Here is a 20,871-nt window from a genome sequence, read left to right on the forward strand (position 1 = left end):
TCAACTTATTGACTGCCAACCCTTTATACTATAAACATTAAAATTGCAGTCTTTCTATTTTTGCCAATTTTACGAGACAAAAAGCATATTTACACAAAAATAGGCTGCCAAATGAAAGTCCAGTATCTAAAAATATGTCATATAAAAAGCAAATCTCTTGGAAAATGACTTTTAGAATATGGAAAAATTAATCTGGTCATATGGGGAGAAACAATTTGGGGCAATTCAATTGTGATGCATGCCCCCTGCTGGATGTCTATGCAAGTAAGCATCTACCAGCGCGATTCAATTGTTTCTCCATTAGCCACAGCAGTTTAATTTTGTCTAGCAGCCTCCAGAGGTGTGAGAAAAAATGTGTGGAACAGTCTGTAGTTCGGCACCCCAAAGAGCCCAAACCCAGATTTTAGATGCCCAATTCAAAACTTTAGACAGTTTTAGCAGCTTTGGGTGACTAAACACAGAGATGGCAGATGCGTTAACTAGAGATGTACAGACTCAGATTCCGGAGATCCGAGCCCCCACGGACGTCATCATTACGAGCCCAGTTCCGAGCAGCGCTCGGAGATTCCCGCCTGACTCGGGTCCGTCCGCGTGGTCAGAACGTCATCTCCCGGCGCCGGATTTCGCGAGGCTTTAAAAGCGGCTGCTGCGCCTGCCATCTTCACTCCAGTCTCCAATAATTATATTATATATATAGTCCACTGGTGCTGCCTGCACTGAATCTGCCAGTATTATTTAGTTACTCAGTCCACTGTTGCCACTGGCAGTGCTACTGCCTACCTAGTGTACCTACCTAGTACATACTAGGCTGCTATATCTATTAATAATTATTAAGATATCTATATCTTTTTATTTTCTCTACCTACTAGGCTGCTATATTATTAATAATTAATTGAATTATATATAGTCCACTGGTGCTGCCTGCACTGAATACTGTGAATAGAGGTTTGCCAGTATTATTTACTCAGTCCACTGTTGCCACTGCATACTAGGCTGCTATATCTAATTTAATAAAAAAAATAATACTTGTGCTGTGTGGGACTGTAAAAAATAATTCCATGCTGCTTGTGCACTGACGTGTGCCACTGCTAAGCAGTACCTAATAATACAATAAATTATTATAAATTATGCTAGTGCACAATACTAGTATTGCTGACGTATCTACCTGTCTTGTGCCTAGTACTGTCTTATCTACCTGTCTGGTGCCTAGTACTGCCATATCTACCACTGCAGTGCCACTCTTACATGACCCACATGTTTGTGTCAGAACCCAAAACCCGAAAAGTGGCCGGTGCACATGCCTAGCGTTAACTACTAATGGGTGTCTGATTGGAGCAGCAATTGAACAGCTTCAATATATGACCATTCATACAGACATCAACCAGGGAGTGTTTAGTATAATTGGCATGCCCCCATTGAAGGGGGATTCAACAGCAGGGAATTTAAATTATGGGACATAAAATGGGACGTGATTTCTATTTTTCGCACTTCCAGAGCAAGTCTGAATTTTGCTCTGTCACCTCAGAGACTCCCAGCAGCCTCCTCCCCAGTTGAAAAAATAAGGGGAAACCACCGGGAGCCGAGGAGGCCACAGGAGACCCAGGAACTTATGCAAATTGATTTCCCCTGATTGCGTCTTGAAGTTGTTAAGGTAACTTAACTTGGAAAACTACAAAGATGTAGTAATTGCAGGTATTTATTCATCAGCACATCATTATTTATTCATCAGCACATCATTTAATACATTTGTTTTTCAATAATGCATAATACAATTTATATTTTTCTAATTAGTCAGATGTGTTTTCTTGCAGTCATTTTCAGGGGAGGCTGCAAAGGTGGGTCTGCAGCGCAGTTGAAAATTCAAATAGGGGAGGCCATCAACTTCCATATGTACTAAGCTTGAAAAGTGATAAAATGGAGAATAAAAAACCACCAGTCAATCAGCCCCTAATTGTCATGTAACATGATGTTTTGAAAAATGACAGATGTCTTTTTAATGCTAAGTACACATAACCCTTACTATATTGATGCAATGAGCAGGTAATAAGCAGTGTTATCTGCCAATGGATGTGTGTAAGGAAAGAGCAATACTACATCTGTAATAACTCCCCTCCCTTATATACTAGGAAGTGTTTGTGAAAGTTCTGTTAGTTTACTCTTTGGTTACACTGCAGGAAGATGTCTGGGACTGAAGGGCAAAGCAAATCTAAGCAGGAGCAGGCGATATTCCGGGAAGAAATGAAAAGATTGACTGAAGTTGCCAGCAAGAAGACTCCAGAGGAACTGAAATGGAATTATAATGGAATTCTGTACCCGAGCGTTCTCTGCAGTGAGGCCACATTTCAAGCACTAGAGTCTCTGGAAGCCAGAGAAGATGATGTCCTCATTGTAACTTATCCTAAATGTGGTGAGTGGGTGTAACTTTCATAAATGCAGGGGTTGCAGATTCTATGGCGACCACAGACTTTTATTATACCTGTCAGAGTGCTTCTCTTCTGAACTCTCCCATGTTACCAAAACAGTTTTTCTATGCAACCTTTAATATGCAGTTCTGCAGTTAGTATGCATTGGGTATCTATCTACCAAATATGCATTGCTCACGCAAATCCTGGTGGCCTTGATGCAACACCAATAACTAGGAGTAGGAGAAGGTTGTAACGTCCCACTAGTTTCCTTCTGTATGCAACAATTCTCTTTATAATATATCTGCCCATTAAGACTGGGGAGCTACAAATACACTTATAGTGGGGAATAATCAAAGCTGAAGAGGCAAATTACTATGTAATAAACAACAGGGCCGCCGACAGGGGGGTACTGTGGGTACAGCCCTCGGCCTCTGGAAAGGCACGGGCAGCTCATTTTTCCCACCGCAACACCCCCCTGACTGCCTCCACTGCTTTTTCAATGCAGGACGCCGACGGCCAATTAAAATGTTGCACCGGTACATGAGCTCTGATTGGCTCACCAGTCGGTGCTGCATTTTCATTGGCCGCCGGCGTAATTGAAGAAGCCTGTGCTTGGTCAAGTGCACCTAAAGCAGCGCAGGCAGCACAGTGGAGGCAGTCAGGGGGTGTTGTGGTGGGCAAAATTTAGCAGGAGTTGAGTGGTAAATGCAGGGGGGGGGGAGATGAGGGGGATTAGAGGAGAGGGGGGAGGCATGTATAATGCATATCATGTATCCATTTAATGAATAGACCAGATTCTAACTAAAATCGACTGTTCTTTGTAATGCTATGTGTGTGTAACCTATAAAGGTTTCCCTTCAAGACTCGCACATATAATACTAAATATTTAATAAAAGCAAAACTACTTTAAGGAAAAATATATAAGTGTAATATTTTCCATTTTACACAATACGTTTTTCAACTATGCAATTGCTTAATTTCTTGTGTTCTAGGAACTAACTGGACAATACAGATACTTCATGAAATGCTGCTTGCGGTGCACAACAAGGAGCCCTCAATTGACCGTGGTGTGCTTGAATTTGGGAAAGCAGAGAGATATCAGGTTCATATAAAACATTTCAAACATTTTATAGGGGAATTACCCGTACCACCCTATTTAATCAGCCGTGATTACCCTGCGAATCAAACCACAGATGTGGACTTTTAGCTCCGGGGGTTTGCAAATGCACAGATTCACGCATGCGCAAACCCTAAAAGATCGGCCAGGAGAGCCAATTCGGCCTGCCACGAATGGGTTTGATCCACTCCCCATGTGCAAAGCTAAACATAGACGTAACAATTCATGAATAGCCTAATGAGCGTATCTTGGGTTAACAAATACCAAGAGAGCTGCCCACTGTAACGTTCAGGGGAGCAGGAATAATGGTCTGGGGATATTAAATTGGCACCTTTATTTCAGTGAAGGGAATCTTAATGCTACTGTGTATAATTTATAGAAATGTGGGCTTTGAACTTTGTGGAAAGATTCAGCATGACAATGCCCCAGTGCACAAAGTGATATCCATACAAAGTTACAAACAATTGTTTACTGGGTTTAAAGTGGAAGAATTTATACCCCTTTCACATCTCAACTAATTACCGGGTACAAGCTGCTTTGATCCGGTAATGATGTGAAAGGGGTTACACTGTCAGGGCCGGTGCTAGGCACCGGAGTGCCCCAGGCAGGGAGGGGGGGGGGCGCCCCGGTGCTCAATCACTTGCGCCGTGACGTTCCGGGGAGGGGGGCTTGCTGGGTCCGGTGCCGTGACTTTCCAGGGGGGGGGAGCTTGCCGGGTGATGCAGGTCGCCACGCCACGACGCTCCCCGGGGATGGGACTGCTTGCTGGGTGATGGGGGTGGGGGGGACCAGCTCCAAACTCCAGCGGCCGGCGCCCTAGGCAAATGCCTAAGGCTGCCTAGTGGTGGCGCCGGCCCTGTACACTGTCCCGAAAACGGGTAGCAACACAGCAAAATGAACCGGTAAAAATGCAGAGTCCTTACCGGTTTGTTGCCACGTGGCTTCGTGGTGTGAACGGGTTAAAACGGGTCGACTGACCCGTTTCCCGTTCACACTATGGAGGAGGCAGCGCTTGGAGCAGCGCCAGCTCTAAGCACTGCCTCTTTCCCCGTCCCTGATGATGCGCCGACTCCCTGCCGCGCCCCCTGATTATGTCAGCGAACCGGCATTATTGCCGGTTCGCTGTGGGGATGTGAACATCCCAAAATGAAGGTTCACGTCCGGACTAACCCATTTCAAAGTCCCGGTGCAAACCTTCATTTTGCGATGTGAAAGCAGCATTAGTGACCTGAACTTACCTCACTGCTAGATTTGCTTGGTCATGCAGTTGTATGATTGTTTACAATGACACGGCCAATTTACTACACTGAGCACAATGCATTGGGTTCCCTTTGCACTCTTTACAAAGCAGGCTGTACTGTGTTGATAAAACATTTAATGAAATATTTTTGTCTATTTTTCTCTTAAGCACCTGACACAACAACCGTCACCACGACTCTTAGCATCACACCTGACTTATGATAATGTCCCTAAATCTTTCCTTGAAAAGACCAAGGTATAGTAACTGCTTTTTTATAACTAGTTATGCTCTTGCATGTACAATTTAAGAGAAACTAGCGATCTTGACTAGTTATATGTGCAAAATAGAGGCAACCACAACTTCTTATGTTTTTACCTTTAATGAACAATAATTCTATAAGGTCAATATTGCTAAAAGGGAGCTTATATGTTGTATTTTCTTTGTGTGGATTTGCATCCTCATACTGTATATGGAAGAAGGATACAGTATGGTTTAATGTCAAGGTCCAGACGGGAGACATATTCACATAGCAGAATAACAGTTGCTGCCAAGACTTTTTTTAAACTTGTAACAATCAAGGCAGTTTGTGTGAGTTCTTGACAATGCCATGGACTTAACAGAAGCAAAAGGTATCTAGGCGGGGGGGGGGGGGGGGGTTGGGGGGGGTTCTGAGTACCCAGAAACCCCCTGAAGACCAGTTGCTATTTTTTTCCCTTTAGAGGCAGAGGCAGCTTTTCCGCCTTCTTCCTGCAACTCCTCGTGAAGATGGCTGGGGAGGGGAGCAAAGGAAAAAACAACAGAAGCAGCGCCCTATAAAATTGAATAGAAAATACTACTGATTGGATTGACTTTACAAAAAAGTTTATATCAAAACATAATGGAATGTATACATTTTAATCAAGATTCATGGGTATATTAAAACACATAAAATAAGGTCTAGACTTAAATGCTCAAATTTAAAAAATTTAAGATAAATGGCAGCACAATTGACAACGTCCGTTCCTATATATGCCTGGAATGTGTTTGGGGGCTGTCTTTGGGGCAATATACAGTAGTTACCATCCACCTTTCTGGATAAGGGTTCTGATTGTCCTGCAGACCATAGAATGAACTCCTCCTCTGTGGATTATGGAGGGTCTGGTTCTAGGAGAAAGTACCTTTTATTTGTAATCCATTACAAAGGCTTGGGGATGGACCATAAATGGATGCCCGATGGTGGAAAACAAACAGTCTGTCCATCCAGGCTGGTTCGGAGTGTGTCCAAGTAACTGGTTGGTGCTGCCAGTAATAACAGCAGGGTTACAGAATGGGGTTTCCAAGCACGCACGGCTTGTTTTTAATTGGCAGCACAGCAGCATCAGCCTGTGCTACAGTAGCTGCAGCTCCTCTGAAGAACTGCCGGTGCCACTCCTCTTCTCCCTCACTAAAGCCCTGCATTGGCCACCTCAGAGTCAGCACCTCCTTCCTTCCTCTCCTCCCCATAACCCTGCCCCCGGACTGCCGCCGCCAAAATAAAATCATATCTGGAAACCCCCTCATGAAAATCCTGTGTTTACCCCTGTAGGATTAAATGTTATTTTCAGGTTATGGGCAGCACATGTCAGAGAAATAATTTATGTTCAAGTTGGTTATAGTTTAGAGCCAGCTCTGTCATACTGTATGTTCAGGAGAGATACTGATTGGTGACAGTCCTCCTAGCAGGCATATGAGGTATCAGGGAAGATACCACTGAGACTAGGTGGGGATGTAATATTAGCTATACAATATTTTCCTTGATATAAACAATAATGTGAGATTTTGGCAAATCCCTTGCAAACTTCATCCTGTTCTGATAAGTCTAGAGACACGTCAGGATCAGTCTTCTGTTTCACTTGAAATAGCTTTCTCCCCATTTAACGGCAAAATAGTGTATTATGGCGTTTTGAGATGCTCTGGAAAGTTGCTAAGAAGGCAGAGATTTTCAAAAGTAGAAATTGGTATGCTCTGGTGGTAAGTGGCAAAAATGAGCAAACCATAAATACTGGTGAAACAGTTATCTTGAGAGATCAGTAAAATCTTAAAAAGCCCCCACTGAAGGGATGTTATTCAGAAGAATGATATCTATCCGGAACCCTACAAAGATGCAGTGGAAGGCCAGGGTTGAAACCTTCGTTGCCCCACAGGGAAATATTTGGAAATAGGGAAGGAAATAAATTGGCAATTTTGTTACAAGGCAGCCAAATGAACAAGGAGAAGTGAAGAATAGGGTTTGCTCATGCTGGCTTTAGGCCTAAGGTAGCCACAAAGCAGAACATATGAGAAATCATCTACTGTACCACTGCCACAATGTGCAGTCAGAGTGATAATAATTTATAATGCCTGGGAATGCTCTGGCCATTTGCTGCAGGTGACTGTGTTCTGTGTTCTTTCACCAGACCATAGAAATTACATAGTTCTCTTTTGAAGTAAAGAAGGAAATAAAGGAGGCATTCTATTAGGTAAGGTAGAAAGGAGAGGTACTCTTTACCTAGCACGGCGCCCACGATTTTGATCGTGGTCATCGCAGGTAAAAAAATTGCGGGCATTGAATGCACTAAAAATCGGGTGCGATGCGACCGACGCGATGCCCGCGATTTCCCATAGGGAACAATGTTAAATGTCTCAATTGACCCGATTTTCCTGTTCAATGCCTCAATTGACCCGATTTTTCCATAGGAAACAATGTTAAATGGCCCACAGAGGCCAAATAGCCACCCTGAAGTGTGAAATGGCCCCCACAATTGTTAACGCCACCCCACGATCAACGTCAACCCGAAGCGTGGCGAGCGCAGCGAGCCCGCGAGGGGCGGCGGTACGCGTCCTACGACCTTTTCATACCCCCACTATCCACGTCGGCGTGGAGTTGAGAATCGAATAGTGTGGCGAGCGCAGCGAGCCCCCGAGCCCGAAGCGTGGCGAGGGGACGCGGATACCTTCACAGGTAAACGCGTCCCTTCGCGGGCTTCACAGGTATCCACGTCCCCTCGCCACACTATTCTGTTCTCAACTCCACGCCGACGTGGATAGTGGGGGTATGAAAAGGTCGTAGGACGCGTACCGCCACCCCTTGCGGGCTCGCTGCGCTCGCCACGCTTCGGGTTCACGTTGATCGTGAGGTGGCGTTAACAATTGTGGGGGCCATTTCACACTTCAGGGTGCCTATTTGGCCTCTGTGGGCCATTTAACATTGTTTCCTATGGAAAAATCGGGTCAATTGAGGCATTGAACAGGAAAATCGGGTCCATTGAGACATTTAACATTGTTCCCTATGGGAAATCGCGGGCATCGCGTCGGTCGCATCGCACCCGATTTTTTAGTGCATTCAATGCCCGCGATGGCCGCCCTTCTAGGTAAAGAGTACCAAAGGAGATACCACAATCTTGGGAGGACAACCATTTTTATTGAAGTAATTTCTAAGAGATACAAAGGTCATGAATCTAGGTCATTAGAGTCTGTATATAACTGATGGGGTAGGGGGATTGGGAATATTTGTATTGCTAGAGGTAATTAAATATTTTAGTAAGCACAATCACTTTATGGGTGGGATTCTCTTATATCTTCATCCAAAAATGTGTTAAAAACCCTGATAATAGGGTTTTTACCACATTTTTAGTTTAGAGAATTCCACCCTATGTGTTTAGGATGTCAATTGAAGGTAAAATAAAAAAGCTGTTTAATCTTAGAAAAATGGATGGCATACTGGTACATTTCTGAAGTATTCTAGAAACTTAAGTATTGTAGGGGAACACATTCTCTTTTACATGAACTGCAATATAATGCTGCACTCACAGTAAATAACATGCTGTATGTGAGCTCATCTAGTTGGCTAATCTGACCACAAAAATTGCTCTGTATCCAACTGAATAAACAAAGAAAAAACAGTTAAGCAGAGCTGGTGGATTTAGAAAACAGATTTCCTAGGTAATTGAATGATCTTTACATATATTTTTAATAAGCAATGATAAAAAATTACACAGTTGAGTATAATACCATGATACGAAAAATATAAAAATTGATTAAAGGCTAAAAACAATGATAGATCTGCTTCCACCTTTTAGCAGCAATAATGGAGATTCTGTTCCTATTGTGCCCAGCAGTGAATAGTGATGAAAATAATAGTTACCGCCCCTGGTTTGTGCAAGAGTATGTCCCAAAAGATTCCAAGTGGTCTATCCAATGATGACACAAATTACCGATAAATTTGTGCCATCATTGGACTGACCACTTGGACTCTATACATAATAATTGTTTTTAGCCTTTAATCAATTTTTATATGTTTCGTATCATGGTATTATACCCAACTGTGTATTTTTAATTATTGCTTATTAAAAATATATGCAAAGATAATTCAATTACCTAGGAAATCTTTTTTCTAAATCCACCAGCGCTGCATAACTGTTTTTTCTTTGTTTACTGTATACAGGCCTAACTAACCTGTCCTTAGTAGCTGCTCAGAAACCACTCTTCCCAAGCGCACCCAGTTCCGCCGTCCACAAAGGGTCGGTCCATTTTTTTCTTCGTATCCTACTGAATGTCTGTTCTCTTTTGTTACAGATCTTGGTGATTCTTCGGAATCCTAAGGATACAGCGGTGTCTTATTACCATTTCACTAACAATAATCCTGTGCTTCCTACGTACAGCTCTTGGAACTTGTTTTTCAAAGATTTCATAAGTGGAAACAGTAAGTTATAAGTACGCATATTGGACTGGTTGTAATGAAGCCCGAGATGGCTGGAGGTGCGGGTTCCCGGCCGAACTCAGAAGTTTTATTAAAGCCGAATAAGGAGTTTTTACTTCTGGCCCATTGTGTACAGAAATAATAGTGATGCTCAGCCAACCTTTCCAATGGAAAGCTTTTCATTGCATGTAACATAAATACTTTGCGCATTTTTAAACATTCTAGGTGAATTTTCAAAATGGGACCATCCCACCTAAACTGGTATGCTTACATATAAACATAGCAACATAGAATTTAAAGACAAATATAGTAGAAACCACTTGGCCCATCACTCTGTCCATTATCGTTTTGGTAACCTCAATCCTATTTATCCTTAGTTTTTTGTAAGTATACTCATATTCCTACCCCAAGCATGTTTAAACTGCTCTTCTGTCTCAACCTCTAACACATCTGATGGGAGGCTGTTCCACACATCCACTACCCTTTCTGTGAAGTCCTTTTTCCTTATATTTCTCCCGAATCTCCCTCCTCCCAGTTTCAGAACGTGTCCCAGAGTTCTTATACTTCTCATCCTTTAAAGAATGTTTCCCCTTTGTACCTTTTTAAAACCCTTGGTATTTTTTAAAGTTTCTATCATGCCCCTCTACTCCAAAATCGGCCTTTGCCAGAAGGGCCAGATGGCCAGTCCGGCCCTGATGGTACTACAAACACATTTTAAAGCTCTTTTAGTATTATTGGATGGATCATATCTGGTCCCATTGATTTATCCACTGTCAGTTTTGTTTCTAACCCTAAAGGCCTTTGCTAGGTTCCTAAAATACATAGGGCCAAATGTAATAAGGTGGGAGTTTCAGAAAGTGAAAGATTTTGTGAGAGTTTTCCCCTTTTTTTAAAGCAGCAATCAATTACACTGCAAAACCAGGTTGATTTTGCCATGTAATTGATTGCTGCTTTAAAAACATGGGAAAACTCTCTCAAAATCTCTAACTTTCTGAAACTCTCACCCTATTACATTTGGCCCATAGTGTCCAACAATTGATGCTGGTCAGATAAATTACTGTACATAGAGAAGAAAAAAAATTGTTCATGTACATTCAGAGATTTACTCGGGCTCCTTATTGACATTATAGATGTACATGTTCTGCAGGCACAAGCATGACATGAGGACGTGGTCTTGGCTGACAGGTGTAGTTTTGTGGTACAGTCCTATATCTTTATGTCAGTCAGCCAAACAGAGTGTTGGCACGCTGTGATTTTCAGCCAGCCCCGGTCTCTGAGTTGCTGAACCAGCCCAATATATCTTTGGCCCTTCTGGCACTTTGTACATTGTACTTTGAAACATAGACATCCAACACACAGAAACACCCCTGCTGTCCACAGTAATTTGTCTCTTTCTTAAAACAACATCGAGTACTGCAGCACATTACATTAAATACATTTATTACAATCTGAAAGTGGCATGGTTTCTGACAGAGTAATAATAGTATTTCTGTCTCTTAGGGCCTTATTTTGGTTCATTCTTTCTGACAAAATCCTTCTTAGATGGGCAAAACCATGTGCACTGCAGGTGGGGCAGATGTAACATGTGCAGAGAGAATTAGATTTGGGTGGGGTTTTACTTCAAAGTGAGATCTATATTGCAGTGTAAAAATAAAGCAGTCAGTATTTTCCCTGCACAGAAACAAAATTACTCACCCAAATCTAATTCTCTCTGCACATTTTACATCTGCCCCCCTGCAGTGCACATGGTTTTGTCCATCTAAGAAGGATTTTGTCAGAAAGAATGAACCAAAATAAGGCCCTTAGTGCAGAGCCCTTTCATTCCTTACAACATGGCATACATTCAATATAACACTTGAACAGTGGTGACCTTTTTGATACGTTATATGTCTAACACTGCTAAACCCTCCTCTTATGCCCCATATGATCTCTCAATTACCATTCTTTCTAGCCCCTCTCCCCATCTGCTTTATTGTTAAGGTGGCCATATACTACTGTGATGCATTGCATCAGTGTACGCCCACCCGTTCCCCCTTCAACTGCACAGGACCTTCCCGGGCAGCAGGATTACATGCGATACATCGCATGAGGTCCTTTCACATGCGATATCTCACATGCAACCCCGGTCCCGCCACCGGGAGGTCAAGTTGGAGGTCAGATGGGCAGCAAAAGACCGCGTATCTGATCAGATGTCATAGACATGTGGTTTGGGCGGATTTGCACCCGTCAGAATCGGGTGAAACAGGTCAAAATCACATATCGTATGGGGGCCTTAAGATGTGCGATCTTTTGCAAAAGAACACAAACCATAGTCTCATATTCACAATAATAAAATGTTTTAGTGCTCTATGTACTAAGCCGTGAAGAGAGATCAAATAGATGGAGATAAACTAACAGCCAATCAGCTCCTAACTGCCATGCTACAGGCTGTGTTTAAAAAATAATAGCAGCTGGCTGCATGGTACTTAAGGTGCCCACAGACGCATCATTTATCGAATGCGTTTTGTACTTTTTAAGCACAAATTGCATCTTATGTACAATTATTGGATGGTGTTTATGGGCTTGTGCGATGCGATGCGCGTTCCCGGGAGCCCGATATTGTATGTCTAAAAAAGTACGTGCTGCACGTACTTTTTAGACTACATCTGAAATTTAACATTACAAACATGGGTTCATCACATGCATCCAAGTGCACATCTCATAGCAAGCTGGAAGAAAAATTGTATAGAACCATTGTACAGTCAAAAACGCATAGCACAGTACAATTGTAGCGTCTGTGGGCACCTTTACTCTCCATCCATGTTATCTCTTTTCAAAGGGTAAATGTAACAGGGACATCTCACCCTCTGTTGGATTGGATTGGTTCCCTACAGTGCTGCAATGAGCCCCACAAGAAGAAATCTTATTCTGTGCTACTGCTGACTTCCTGCTCTATAGATTCTTCCTTTACAGCAGGGGTGGCCAAACCTGTCCTCAAGATCTACCAACGGTGCATGTTTTCCAGGCAACCTGTGGATCTATAGGAATGAATGCAGCAGGTTTTAAAATGTGACAGTTAGTAATGACTACAGCTGTGCTCCTGCTAGGTAACCTGGAAAATGTGGACCGTTGGTAGATCTCGAGGACCGGTTTGGCCACCCCTGCTTTACAGTCTCGTCCTTTCACTTGCCAACCAAACCTAATTCACTGCCGTAAAATCTTCCCAGCCTCCTAATCCTGAAAATTAACCTAAAATATAATACTCCCACTTACAGTATTACAGTAAGGGCCAGCTCTACCATTAAGCAGCTTTAGGCAGATGCCTTGTAGCTGAAATTTTAGTTTTTTTGGGGGAGCACCACCGAGTCTGCTATGGCAAAATTAAGGATGTCTAGGAGGAAGATATCCGTGATGTACTTAGTGCAGGTGGTGGATGTGGAACTTCTGAGATGCCACCTGCATGTTTTCACTTGAGGGGCTGGAAAGTGGATATTGATGGTGTGGGGTTGGGGTCAGGGTGGACAGTAGGTTGGAGTTTTATCTACGGTGCCAAGAAGCCTTACATTGACCTCCATTCCACTCACACAATACAACCTTTGTACTGTCCAAATCTCCTCCATGACCCACACTTGCTCCTCTTGTCTCAGCTCCCACTAGAGTGTAAGGTCTCACCCTCTGTTTCAGGTTTACATTTATTTTTTATTTTGTACAGTATTTGCCTTTTATTAAATTTATACTCCATTTTCTCTAGGTGTCATTTAATTTGGGAACTGAAAATTATCTGTTAATCCATCTGTAAATCATGTTTGCATGTTTCCTCTATTACAGTCATTTATGGGTCATATTTTGATCACGTTCTTGGAGTGGAGAAACATATAAATAATGGGAATATACTTGTACTTACATTTGAAGATATGAAAACGGTGAGTGTATTCTACACTGTATGTATTTTCTACAACACTACATCCATAATAGATTATTAGCGCTTATTAGTTTAGTTTTAGTACTGATTTAAATGAACTATGTACATATCTGCACCCCTTATCCTTCATCACCACCATTTTAGATGAATATGTATGTATTCATCTCATGCGCACCTTCGACGCTTGCACGCCCTGTTTCAACAGAACTCCCCCTGGGTCCCCACCGCCACCCCCCTGCTGCTGGGCCCCCTCGCCGCCCTGACCCCCCCAACCCACTGCCCCGCTGCCGAGAGACTGGGATGCGCGTGAGACACACACACGTCCCAATGTAATGGAGTCCCTCTCTGCCGGCGCTCGCCAGAAGGGAGTTTCTGGTGGGCGCCGGGACTGAATGAGAGGGGCTCCATCTGTACGTACTTTGCAATGGCTAACATTAATAGACATTGATTTCAACTCTCCACTTCCTGGGGAACCCCTTTTGTCTGAATCAGACACCCAGACTGCACAGTGTACAGAGGTACTGGACACCATTCACGTTGCTGTCACATGATCTGGCTTCTCATATTGGGCCAGATTCTCTAAGCTTCAAAAGTGATAAAAGAAAGAGAGTGATAAACAGCCAGCCAATCAGCTCCTGTCTGACATTTTTCAAACACAGTCTGTGACATGGCAGGTAGGAGCTGTTTATCACTCTCCATTTTATCACTTCTGAAGCTTAGAGAATCTGGCCCATTGCCAGCTACCTTTAAAGAAATTAAGAGAGGTGTCGAAGGTGATAACACCCCAGTTAGTTAAACTTATAGAATTTTTGCATTATTGCACTACTTTTATTAGCAGTAGGGGACAGTATTGCCCCAATTATGGTTATTAACAAAGGGGTGATACATTTTCTCTACGATTTATCAATGTATCTAAAATATGAAGATTGAACACTTTACATTGTAACACAATTATTCAACTATTACTATTTAGCGTATTCAGCAATCTTCGCTCTGTGCATAGGAAATATATAAAAAAATTTTTATCATGAATCACATGTAAAATATGGTAAAACAAGGATGTATTGAATTTCAAGGTGTAATTCTGGAACTGTCCATGTAAATCAAGGAACATTTAGAATTATGGGGTCTATGCCTTACTTAGATGGTACCAGCAAATTAGCTCATAACTGCCAAGTTACAGGCTGCATTAGAAAAATGTCAGTTAGGGTCTGATTGGCTAGATTTTGATCTCTCTCTCCATTTTAACTCTCTCTAAGGCCCCTATATTATTTGCTGTAGATCTGTAAATGCACACATATACTTCTTATTTTTTTTAAATCTTATCCAATAATTTATTTAATTGGTTGTGAATTCTCTTTAAGGATTTCCCAGCAGAAATAAGGAAAATAGCCGACTTCTATGGGCTGTCTATGACAGAGGAGCAAGTCCAGCACGTTCAAAGCAAAACTACTTTTCAATCTATGAAAGAAAAATCCAGTGATACCCATGGAAATGTAGGAGGGGTTTTCTTCCGAAAAGGTTAGTAAAATTATTAGATGCATTAGTTACCTCTGGAATATTTACTACCTGCATAGAAGGTCTACAAGATACAACCATATCTAGAAAAGAGATATGTATTATTCCAGTAGGAGTTGTATCTGTTTTTTTTTCTATACAATTGTATCTGAGAGTCTGAAACATAATGTGATTAGGAATATTCCTCTTATTTCCATTAAGAACTGCAAGTAAATTAATGAATTTACAGTACATGACCAAGGTAGAACAGTAATTTTAACTCTGCACTATAGATAAAATCAGAGTACATATGAAGAGTACTGTAGGTACAGTTATACAAGATATCCTTTAGGACAGTTATGAAAGATTGCAGGGTGCATGGTAACTGTATGTCAAATGTTATAATTGACAGATACCAATCAGAGTTTATGTGACATGTTTCTAGCTGACATCTGATATTTTGAACTTTTTGAACAGTTTGAAATCTAGTTGTCAAAAGGTCGACATGATCAAAAAGGTCTATGTGTTTTTTTTTTGGGTGTCTATGTTGACATCGGTCAACATGGACACCGTATAAGTGTACCGCCTCCATTGCTCACTGTGCTCGATTTTGCTTTGGAATGGTAAAGTATAAACAAGTTGGTTTAAAAAAAAAAGAATCGTGAAACACTCATATCGACATTTTTCCATATGACCATGCCGACCTTTTTGATGTGTCGACCTTTTGACTGTCGACCAATATTGGTCGGCCTTTTTGACTGTCGACCTAGACACTGTCAACCCAATGATTGCATCGGGTGATATAGATCAGCTTAGCTCCATTGAATTTTTCTCTGGCGTTTATGTGAAAGCCATCTGAATATATTTTATATTATACAACATACAGACATTCCTCACTTAGGGCCAGATGTATCAAGCATCAAAAGTGATAAAATGCAGAGTGATAAACAGCCAGCCAATCAGCTCCTACCTGCCATGTCACAGACTGTGTTTGAAAAACGTCAGGAAGGAGCTGATTGGCTGGTTGTTTACCACTCACTATTTTATCACATTTGAAGCTTAGTACATTTGGCCCTAATGGACCGGGTTCCGTTCCTGCGAAATTGATTGTTAAACAAACTTATATAAAACCCCTTAATACTTCTGAGACGCGGGTCGTAACTGCGAGAGGGTAGGCGGGCAGGTCGTAAATCCGAGCAGGCGGGGTCATAACTCCGAGCAGTCACAGCGCGGACACTAAACGAAGGCCAGGTTGTAAGTCCGGGTGGTCGATAAACAGGTAGGTCATTAAAGTGAGGAATTTATCCATATCAGATTATTTGAAGGAGACACTGAATGAGTGCCACCAATTTGAGTTTTTTTTTGCCTATGTATTATAGTAACTAAACATACTCAAAAGCATGTCGACCTATGTTGACACAGACACCCAAAAAGTAAAAAAAAATTGTGACCTTTTTCAAGTCAACCTTTTTTCATGTCGACCTTTTGCTTGTGTCGATCATTTGACCATCTTAACCTTTTTCATTCATGTGATGACCTTTTGACTGTCCACCAATATCGGTTGACCTTTTGACTGTCGACTTAATGATCACACCCTAAAATAGAAAGAACAAAATTTCAAAACTGCAATACAAAACTTTAAAAGACAATAATATGACTGACTTGTACCAGTAAAGCAACTCTTGTAAGTAAAAATATTGAGTAGATCATTTATTCATTTCATTCTAACTTTTTCCACTTATTACTATCATGAAGGAGAAATCGGGGACTGGAAGAGTCTTTTTACTGAAGAACAGAGTAAAGAAGTGGACGCCAAGTTTGAAGAGACCCTCGCAGGGACAAAGCTGGGAGAGAAGATCAATTATAAAAAATATTGTACGTTTTAGAGACTCCCCTCCCTCCATCCAAGTTACTGTAAATGATTTTTAATTGCGCTCAATAAAGTTGTTACACATGTATTGACTTATTTTAGAGACATAATTGGATCAATCATTCATAACCAAATTTATCCAGTCTACAAATGATCCAAAATGATTTAGATATTTACGCAAAGTTCTCATCTATAGAATTTGGAGAAACTATTGTGATCCTAATGACAAATTAAACAAAGCCGGGAATGGAACTATCTTGAGTGCAGACTGTATGGTCCAGCACTCACACTCTGGGCCTAATTCAGACCTGATTTGTTTTTAAAAATTAGCAAAAATAATGTGCACTGCAGGTGGAGCAAATGTGCACAATTGTGAGCCATACCTCTTGCTTTCATCACAGCATCCGTTCACCTCTATATTACCGAACATTAGAGAGTACAAGCAGCAGACCTAGCAAGGAAATGGGTGGGAAGGGTGGGAGCTGTTGCTAGGTGGCAATCTTATTCCCTAGAACAGTGGTTCTCAACTTCGGTCCTCAGGACCCCCCAATAGTTCACGTTTTCCAGGACTCCACACAGAATCACAAGTGAGTTAATTAGCCCCACCTGTGGATCTTTTAAAATGTGTCATTGAATAATGAGTGCACTTGTGCACCTGCAGGGTCACCTGGAAAACGTGAACTGTTGGGGGATCCTGAGGCCCTAGGTTGAGCACCACTGCCCTAGAACAAAGAGAGTTTGCAGATAATAGATTCCTGCAAACTAGTGTTTGTTCGTCGGGAGGCTTGCCACCTAGCAACAGCTGGTGGATAGACTACCACAAACCTGGTGGTTGCTCTAAGGAACGCTATTCTTTGAGTAACGGAAGACCTCCAATAATGTCTAAAGAAAGTCTGAGAGGATTACCAATGTGCAGCTTGCAATACAGGGTGTAATGGTAAACCTCTAGCAGCCATTGAAGTAACTGCGTCACCGTGAAGGGGATGGCCTTTGAAGCGTAGTATCTATTCCAACTCTGGTGGAAACTATCCATTCCATGGTCATAAAAGGTCTGGCAGGATGAATAATATTCTGGCATGTGAGAGAGAAGTTTGATGTCGCTCCTCACAGGTACTGTTGCATGGAACTTGTTTTTGTGTGTCCCAGTAGAATAATATGGAAACTCATTAAGTTTCAGATATGTGGATCAATTAAAACTCAGGCCCTCTGGCTGCAAAGGCAAGGGCTAGCAGTGAAGCTAACTTCTTTGAAAGGCCAAAGATATCTGCAGATGGTGGTATAGTGGCCAAGAAGTTCAGAAAGGGATTAATGTCCCACCTGGTAGAATGCCATGGACATGGAGGTCTAGATAGAAAGAAACCTTTAAGTAATCTTATTCTCTGTGAGGCCTGGGATAGGGAGAGCTAGAGTAGAGCCATACAAGCATATCTTGGCAGAAGTTTCGAGCTTAGTGACAAGGAATCCAGAGTTAAGCTAGGCTCAGAAAAAGGGGGCCTGAAGAAGGTGAGTTAGAGGACTGCAAGGCCATAAATTAATCAATTATGGATTGATATCTGTATCTTGTTCTAGGCCTAAAACATGCACCAAGCAAGGCTGTGGAAGAGCCCATGAGGTTGGGAATGGTCTGCAATCTAGTAATGTTCAAATCCCCATGCAATGTGGAAGATGTTTCAGTAGGTCTGTGCTGCCCTGGAAGCAGTCTCTGGATGAACCTAGAGGAAGCCTGGAAACTTGTGAAAAAGGTTGATCAAAGGAAACAAAACTCTGGAGGGCCAGACAGGGTATGGCAGAAATATTTGGGACACGTCTGTTTTGATTTTGTGGGGGACCCAAAACAGCAGAGCCAGAGGAAAAAAGGCACATGGAAGGGGAATGTCAGCCCACGAAAAGGACATGGCGTCCATGTGGCAAGTCCCTTTAGTCCAAATTTTGGATATGAATGTCAGAACTTGTGCGTTTGATGGTGTTGCAAACTTATCCACCCGTGGGTGACCCAAGAGTCACTAAAATAAAAAAATAAAAAATAAAGGTATGCCCCCAATAGTGCCAGATACACATATGCCCCCAATATAGTGCCAGGTATGCCCCCAAAAGTGCCAGATATGCCCTAATAGTGCCAGATACACAAATGCCCCCAATAGTGCCAGATATGCCCCCACAGTCTCAGCAACACATATGCCCCCAGTGCCAGAAACACATATGCCCCCAATGAATTTCCCAGCAGCAGCACAACTCACCGTTGTTGCTTCTGCTGCTGCCGGGAAGAGGAGAGTCCAGTATCCTCCTGTGGTCTGTCCTCTCCTCCGCTGCTTCCTGAAGAAGTGGAGGCCCTGGGAGCTGCTACGTGGTCCAGGGATGAGCACTTCTATGGCGGGTTGCGGCAGCGATAGCAGGGTGAACCTGCGGCCACAGCACAGTGAAGGGCATGCGCAGTCCACAGCACACGGGCTCGATACAGGGCTCTGCCATGTGTGCTGTAGATGCTGCGAAGTGACCACCCTCCGCGCAGAGTGACCTCCTGCTGCAAACTGACCTCCCGCCACCAAGCGAGCTACCGGAAATACACCGGCTATTTTGAGTCCGGATACCGTGCAAGAGAGGGTGGTCTGTTACAGACCTCTCAGGTATTCCTACTGCAGGCAATACCTGGTAAAGAGATGCTATTTCCTGAACAGGCATGTCTTGAAGAAACTATTTGCATACCTCCCAACGGTATCTGGACTCATGATACATTGACTCTAGTTCAACAGTCATAAGGTCGACCACTATTGGTTGACAGTCAAAAGGTTGACAGGGACAAAAGGCCGACATGGTCAAAAGGTCAACATGGAAAGGTTGACATGCATATTTGCATTCCCTGTGCACACTAGTCATGCACCCACAGCTAAGCTTTCTTCTCCCCTGGCTGTGGGAAGGTAAGTGAAAGTTTTTCTTTCACTATGCGGTTTTAACGTATGTCAGAATGCTTGCACCCTAACCAACCAGATGTTGCTAGGTGGCAAGCCTCCCGACAAACAAATAACTGGTCTGTTGTCTGTTTTTGCAGTGTTTGGGAGCAAATAATAGATTCAATTGCTCCCATATATTACCAGATTTCTGTTCCCACAAGACCTAAGCCACCCAGACTGAATGTAATCCCGGCCTTTGCAAGCCTGCGAATGGGTAACGAAGATGTCACAGCCCAGCTAAAAGAAGCATATCACAGATCACTATCCACGGAATGATTTCCCCACTGTATGCAACCCGTGTGTAGCCCCTGACTTACTCGGCAGCTACAGTATGCTATGGAATTAGCCCGAGCGAGGTCAGATCTCACGTCACAAACCCTACCTACAATGCTGGGGCACACCTGTGTTTTCATTAGGCACAAGAGCTTTTTTCTGGTGCTCCCATAAAACATCTGGTTACCGACCCCAAAGGCCGGTTTCCTGGCAATCATCTTGCGAAAGGCCAGCGAACAAAAAATGTGCAGGTTTTAATCGCACGGAGGACTCGCTCATGCATACTGCGACCCCTATCAATAATCAGTCGCGCGAATTCACACAGCCGCGATCAGGTCTGAATCAGGCTCAAACTTTTGTCCGGGAGTTCAAGAGAATCGTTGACAAATGCATATAATTTGCACATTGTAAAGTGTGTACCCAGCTTTAGTGTGCCATGAAAACCTAGGTTGGGAAGGCCTGTCTAGAAGGTGTTAATGAAGACCATTATATCCCTTTAATGCAGGACATCTATGATTTATACAGATTATATGGATGATTAAAATCAGCTGAAACGCAGGCATGAATTAAGCCAGCCATATAAATCATGGGGGTATCAGATTAAATGGATATCTTAAGGGGATTTAAGATTGGTACACACTGGCAGATTTATTGGCTGATCAATTGATTGGCCGATATATTGTTTAGTGATTGGCCAATTTGTACCTCAAATATGCCTGTGAACAGCGTCGCTGTATGTATGCACTAACATATGCGATTAGTAATGCAAGGGACAGCTCATGCGATAAGAGCTGTCCCTTGCGATGCTGGACTTCTGGGTCTGATGTGAGGGGACAGACGGCGGGGGGCTGTGCTGGGGAGGGGACGGAGGAGGCTTACCTCCGTCTCCCTCCGGCTGGTTCCCCGTTGCGGCGTCGGCGGCGG

At 42.8% G+C, this 20,871-nt stretch overlaps 1 protein-coding gene across 1 annotated transcript; it reads left to right on the plus strand.

Annotated features, from left to right (window-relative positions):
* The first annotated feature begins 2,178 nt into the window (after positions 1–2,178).
* Positions 2,179–16,796, plus strand: LOC146062537 (sulfotransferase 6B1-like). The gene is made up of 7 exons (XM_083174653.1): positions 2,179–2,407; positions 3,398–3,507; positions 4,931–5,017; positions 9,335–9,461; positions 13,266–13,360; positions 14,724–14,880; positions 16,612–16,796. The coding sequence occupies exons 1-7, from the start codon at positions 2,179–2,181 to the stop codon at positions 16,740–16,742; spliced, it is 936 nt and encodes a 311-aa protein (XP_083030779.1). The 3' UTR covers positions 16,743–16,796.
* Positions 16,797–20,871: the final 4,075 nt, after the last annotated feature.

This window comes from Crinia signifera, chromosome 3, assembly GCF_055691185.1.
Source record: "Crinia signifera chromosome 3, ASM5569118v1, whole genome shotgun sequence".
In the NCBI taxonomy this organism is placed as follows: domain Eukaryota; kingdom Metazoa; phylum Chordata; class Amphibia; order Anura; family Myobatrachidae; genus Crinia; species Crinia signifera.

Excerpts from the sequence above, each read along its gene's own strand:
- LOC146062537 (XM_083174653.1), top strand. The coding sequence starts at position 2,179 with ATGTCTGGGACTGAAGGGCAAAGCAAATCTAAGCAGGAGCAGGCGATA. Across the intron at positions 3,508-4,930 it reads GGAAAGCAGAGAGATATCAG|CACCTGACACAACAACCGTC; the intron begins GTTCATATAAAA and ends TTTTCTCTTAAG. Across the intron at positions 9,462-13,265 it reads AGATTTCATAAGTGGAAACA|TCATTTATGGGTCATATTTT; the intron begins GTAAGTTATAAG and ends CCTCTATTACAG.